The 6,306-nt window shown below is 47.3% G+C and overlaps 1 protein-coding gene across 3 annotated transcripts in view; it reads right to left on the reverse strand.

Annotated features, from left to right (window-relative positions):
• Window positions 1–5,982, reverse strand: part of slc22a15 (solute carrier family 22 member 15) — a 16,190-nt gene extending 10,208 nt beyond the window's left edge. For all 3 annotated transcript variants that reach the window (XM_008301665.1, XM_008301663.1, XM_008301664.1), the window contains exons 1-7: window positions 5,862–5,982; window positions 3,695–3,832; window positions 3,465–3,597; window positions 3,173–3,337; window positions 2,697–2,826; window positions 1,511–1,571; window positions 85–251 (exon numbers count right to left, since the gene is read on the reverse strand). In XM_008301665.1, the coding sequence (XP_008299887.1) occupies window positions 85–251; window positions 1,511–1,571; window positions 2,697–2,826; window positions 3,173–3,337; window positions 3,465–3,597; window positions 3,695–3,832; window positions 5,862–5,945 (878 nt within the window). In that variant the 5' untranslated portion in view covers window positions 5,946–5,982. The remainder of the gene's footprint in view (window positions 1–84; window positions 252–1,510; window positions 1,572–2,696; window positions 2,827–3,172; window positions 3,338–3,464; window positions 3,598–3,694; window positions 3,833–5,861) is intronic.
• Window positions 5,983–6,306: the final 324 nt, after the last annotated feature.

The following is a 6,306-nucleotide window of genomic DNA, read 5'->3' on the forward strand; positions in this document are numbered from 1 at the left end:
AGGAGGAGGTGGCACCAGTGCAGAACGTGGTGGAACCAGCGACTGATGGTGGAGTGATGGCTCGGGCCTTGCTGGGACACTCACCAGACATACATGAGCACCATGGTCCTCAGGCGGAGGACTGGATGGACCACCAGCTGCAGGACACCGGCACCCCCGTTGCTATGGCTACCAGGTTTAGCAGCACCAACGCGCTGCAGCATCAGGTGTTTGGCAGCGTTGCCGTTCCTCAGCGCCATGTAGCGTAGAACCTATAAAGCAGAGCACAGCAGCAAAGCGCAGGTTCAGTTCCTGATAACACTGAGTCCCACTAGGCTTCTGCTCCCACCACAGTTTGTTCTCTGTAAACACAAAGTCCTGCACCTCAGTGGAAACACACAACCAGAGCACCAAGGACACAGAACATCTGTAGTGTGACACAGCTGCAACGCCATAAATCATTGGGGGAAAAAAGGAAGTTGAATTTCTAATTTGTTTTACACAAACTGAAAGTGCCCACAGGCGGCCCATCAGTAGAAAATCTAGGGCCTCTGCATACGGTGGATATTGTCCAACTTGTCCCTGCCTGCTCTGTGGAGACACACCCTGTAGTTCAGCCCGATTCAGCAGAACATCTACAAGTTTCTGTCAAACGACGGCTGCTTGCAGCTGAGTCAGCATCGGCTCATCAGGAGCCAAGGAGTGCAGAACTGTTCGTGTTTCACAGAATGGCGTTCATGGTTTATTTTATAAGCTAATTTTTAAATAAAACATGTAGAAAAAAGTGGTGGAAAAATACTAAACACATTAATTAAATGTATCCAGACTTTTAGCTTAGATGTGGTTGTTTTCCAAAAGGAAACCTTCAGACCGGCTGTTTGGACCATTCAGTGTTGACTGCAGATGGAGCTCCACATGTTTACAGAACAAGTGCAGCAGGAGCACTGGGAGCACTGGGAGCACTGGGAGCACTGGGAGCAGAGCGTCGCTGCACATGGCGAGACCTTCAACGGAAACGCTGACCAAATTAATCAGGTGTGGCTTTGATTTTTAAAGCACAGTCTCTGAACCGTTTGATGGATGATGAATCATGTTTCTGTCATCCAGCCCAGATGCCGTTTCAAACTGAGGCATTCCAGACATGTGAGGACGCAGGCTGGTGTTCTCTGTGCTAACACCACCCAGTTTCTCATTCCTGAGCTCATAGTGATTTGCACTGAAGTGAAGCAGAAGAGGGTGGAAAAGAGGAAATGTTGACTCCTCTGCATAACTTCCTCCTGCTGTAGGCGAGGTGGAGATAACGAGGTCACCACTGCAGCTTCTGGGGAAAGTCTGAACAAGCTGCACGAGGCCTGTTCCTCAGCTCACCGGGAGGAAACATTTAAACTTTGCTACAACAATTTCAACCGTCTGCCACTGAGACCGGTCCGGGAATGCTGTCGAGTATGAGGCTTGGTGCAGCCTCAGCACTCTCCTACTTCTGCTGAGTTAGCAGCTGTGAAGCTGACGCGTTTTGTAAATATGAATTTACCTCTTCAGCCTGTTCCGTCTGGCCCTGGGAATACAGCCACCGAGGAGACTCTGGAAGAGTTCTGGAAGGACCACAGGAGAGGAGAGATGACTGCACTGGCAGAAACACTAGATGTCCGCTCACGTACAACTTCACACACACAGAGACAACACAATCATGCTCAGCTCACAATAACAAAGCAAACTCCCTTCCTGCAGCTTGTCAGGTTAAACATGTGCACGTGTCACTCCTACAAGTTCAGCTTCTCTACAATACAGAGCATGTGAGGGAGGTACCATCACAGACATGTGAGAACAACAACAAGCCGCTCTCTACAGCTGACCACCACACTGCTCCGGTTTGTGCACTCGACCATATCGAGGAAACACTCAAACGATCTGAGAAAGAACGGCTCTCTAATCGTCTTTCACAAACAGAACCGGAGCCAGAAATGTGGGCATTTGCTTCTCGTGCTCTTTTTGTCTTTGTGGAACCAGCACCTAAACTGCTCTTAAAACTTTTAAATGTCTGCAGAGGGAAAAAAACACAGAGACCCAAAGTACTGAATGAGCGTGTTTTACAAACTCTACTAACTTTAGCCAAAATGAGAAAAACTGTGGAAAAAGGAAGAATAGTCGGACTGTAAACCTCCGACAGGCATCCACTGCTCACCTGTGGTGCCCCACTTGGTTGGAAAACGGAACCAGAAGTGATCATTAAATCATGACTCTTAATCTGTGTCCATTTAAAAATTCACCTGTTAAAAGCAGATTCTGCAAAAAACTAAAAACTCTACATACAGCAGCACAATCTTGAATTCTTCAACGAGTCACCGTCATGTGACAAAAACTGCAGGACTCTTTGGCTGAACTGGCAGCGTATATATATAAATACATATATATATATATATATATATATATGGATAAAATATCTCTAGTATGTAGGGTCACCATTTTTTCCAGCACTGATCATATTTATAGACACATGAATGTTGGACATGTTGACTATTGTTTTTTGTAAAATAATACATAAATAAACAAAACTATGTAGAACTTGAGCACAGAAGACGTCTCTGAGTTCTCTCTCCTTCTTGGCCGTTCTGTTTCCACAGAGCTGCAGGACTTGATGCTGCAGACAACAATGAGCCAAACAAAACGACTGCCTGGCTTCAGATGGAGCTCCTCATCAGGCTGATGTTTGCACTCACACGGACAGCAGGAAGAACAGGACGCCGGATGAGTTGGCCGCCGTGGCCAGGTTCCTCCACGGCCGGATAAAGTAGCCCAGAGCTCCGAACAGGGCGATGCCAACCGCAAACGTCATGCTGGTCAACGTCCCTGAAGAAAAGAGCAGTACCGGAAGGGCATTTAGGGGTAAACCGAGGTGAAAACAATCACAGGTTTTGGCCCTGAAACAGTCATTTTGTTTGTTCGAGTCCAAACACACGACTGTAGCCAGACATGAGCACAAACAGAGGCACTGCCGAGTCATATCTGAGCATAAAACGATCCTTTATGACCCTAAACCTGGTGCTCAAGTTAAAAGAACATCAACAGAGCAGACCTGTTTCAGCCTTCACAGACATCTAAAATATCTAATCGAGGGAAAGTTCTGCACTTATTTGCCAGCAGTGAAGCTACAATATAAGCTGATGCATGATGGGCTTATTGTGGGGCTTCGTACCGGTCATGGCCCGGTAGGACTTGCCCACGTACTCCTGAGTGAGGACGAAACAGACGAGGCCGATGCCGCCGTTCATCAGCCCGACCAGGAGGCGAGACAGGGCGAAGACCTCGTAGCTGGGCGCCAAGGCGGTCACATAGCCGAAGATCACCTCAAAAAAGAGACCTGGCGAGATGAGGACGAGTGGAGAGAAACTAAGCAGCGAGCGCTTCAGGTTTCCACCCCGGTGGACATAAAGACAAACTGTTTGTTTCTCCTTTGAGTCTCCTTCACCGTCTGTGGTTTTCCTCACCTGTCAGGTAAACGGGTCTTCTTCCAATCTTGTCAGAGAGCGGCCCAAAAACAACGTTCCCGACCAGAAGCCCCGCGAAGAACAGCGATCCAGCAAGACTGACCTTATAGGCCTGCTGCTTGACGAGGAACCACTGGGGAACAAGACCAGGTGGAAACAGGCGGAGGTTTGGTGAAACAGACGAGCAAACGAGCTGCATTCAGCCTGAAAACAAACTCCGGCTCCCTCACCTCGGTCACTATGGAGTCGATGTCCTCGGTGAAGGCGACTGACTGCTGGCTCGACGGGACCACGTCCTGCTGCTCGATCCGGTACTCTGGAGTCGATCCAACCAGAACGATGAGCATGGACTGACAGGCCATGTACACCTGAAACATGCAGCAAATGGATGCAGAAGCATTACCATCACCGCTACTGCAGCCGTCAGCGTGGTATCAACAGCTGCTGTTTCAAACGTCTCAGCTGGATCGGCCCTCCACCACAACATCACGCAGTCTCAACGTTTGCACCCGTTTTTCCAGCGTCAAGCTCTTCAAGATCACCGCTGCAGTAAATGCGACTCTGTATGACAATATGAAGACCAGCAGGTCCAACAGGCAGCCTGGAGTCACTCAGAGTACGACTGAAGCAGCACAGAAACCTTCAGTCAGCGCCCAACACGGGAGCATTATTCACCAACACACTGCAGACAGCTTGTGTTTTAAATCAGACAAAGGCTAAAAGCTCAGTCGTTCCACTTCTTCTTCCTGTGTGGAGAGGAGAGCGCCTGAAGCTCTGCTGCAACACAATCATCCTATACAGCCATAAATGACAGTTACAGTTAAACATATTGTTTGTGGGTTAGGATCACTGTTTGAACGGTAGCCTAGTGCCGACTGTATCCCTGCAGAGCTCCACCTATCACATAACAAAAACAGTTCAATATATTCTAAATATTTAAGCAATTTTAAATCCAGACGTTGAAATCACCTGATTTGTCGGGTCACAGGTACTAGAAAGTCCTCAACAGCACACACTAAGGTTGTGTCCAGATCCAAACCAAGTCTGGATTATGTGATCTGATTTCAGAATCTTCCGTCAAGACCTGATCCAATCTGCTCAGACTGCTTCTGAGCGGCTCGGCCCAGGAGGCATCAGGATGTCAACAGGTTCTGTTTGACTGAATCCTGACCCGTGTGCTCATGCTCAGGCATTTACAAACATTCATTTAGGATTTTAACCAGTGAGTTCAACAGCAAACGGCCACCTGCAGTTTTAGGAGACTGAGCTGCTGTTTGAGGTGTGACTCTACCTGGCTGCTGTTTCCTTGGTGAACACCATGTACACGTTGGTCCACCTCAGATCAGAACCACGGTGAGAAAAGGGTTCGTTAGATGACTCAGGACTGAAGCCCATGTTGAGAGAGGCCATATTTAATACTCTGCTAAACTATGAGCATAAAGAAATGCCCATGATAACCCCTTTAATCTGTCTTAAGGGGACTTATGGAGCTCCACACGGTCAGCTAATCAATACCACAACAAATGATTCACTGTGGAGATGGAAATCAAAAATGGCAAACACACGTAAAAGAAAACCAAACCTCGTCATGGAAATAGAATCTAAGTTATGGAAGCATTAGTTATTCCTTTAAACCGGGTGACATGTACCAGCGTCCACCGAGCTAGACAGAGGACTAGCTTAACCCCCTGGACGCTTTGACGAACTTCTTTTAAATATGTGGGCGTTTGCGGTTAACTTTGTTATATGTAACAATACCCGCAATTTGAGGAAATACTCAAACTATTTAGCAATACGTGGACTGTTGTGGTAAATTCGGCATTGGTTTGACATGTTTATGAGCTATTAACTGTCGATAAATGTGAAAAAATCCGACTTGATCCAAAGCAGCTCCGCATCCGGCGCATCGCGTGGACTGCTACTATAGCGGATAGCTAACACGGCAATAAAAGGTTTTGATACGATTAATTTAACGAAATGAGCTTTGCTTGTAGTGCCGAATTGAAGAGCAGGTCACATAGATATGTCAAATATGCGACTTGAAAGTTGCAGGTGTCTGTAAACTTGCACACGAACAAGGAGACACTATGTCCGATGTTTTTTGAAGGAAGTCTGGTGATAAGTTTTTAACTCTAAAAAGCGACATGGCTGCTCTCGTACTTAGCTTAATTTTAAACAGCTCAAACATTAGAATGTTTAAGCATTGGAATGTTATCGAGATGCATTCAGAATTAGGCTGTGAATGTGATATTTTCACAGTAAAAAGCTTAACACAATGCTTCCGGATGCGGCTGAAAGCCACGTCGCGCTACCGCTGCCGGAGCGGCTAGCGACCGCACGGACACTTCCAGCAATGCTCGTTTCTTTCCTAACGAGCATTTTTTTAAACCCTCCAACCTGTGTCAGGACGAGAACAGCCACCGCTCGCTTCTGGTAGGGTCCAAACTCGCCGACAATATGGAAAGCTTCTTCTAAATCCATCCCAGGCAGGGCGGCCAGGCGGCTCCGAGGCTAGCATCACCGCCGAAGACGGAGGAGGGAGCAAGAGAGCAATCCGGCTGCACCTCCACGTTCGTCTTATTGACGCAACAACAGCCTTCAGCAGAGCATGGACAGCAACATACATGTTTATTCATGAGGCACTTAACAAACATTCAAAGGCTTCCTGAAATAAATTATGGAAAATACAGACCATATGAGCATTTACAAAAGGCACGAGGCATCACAGAAACCAGAGCAATAAAAAAACAAGAGCATAGACTGAAAACTAGCCGTCATATGCAGTTGTGGTCTGGATGCTGTGACGCTGCTTGATGTGCGCTATCTGTCCATGTCCTTGTCA

The sequence above is a fragment of the Stegastes partitus genome, unplaced genomic scaffold, assembly GCF_000690725.1.
Source record: "Stegastes partitus isolate 25-593 unplaced genomic scaffold, Stegastes_partitus-1.0.2 Scaffold1696, whole genome shotgun sequence".
Taxonomy (NCBI): domain Eukaryota; kingdom Metazoa; phylum Chordata; class Actinopteri; family Pomacentridae; genus Stegastes; species Stegastes partitus.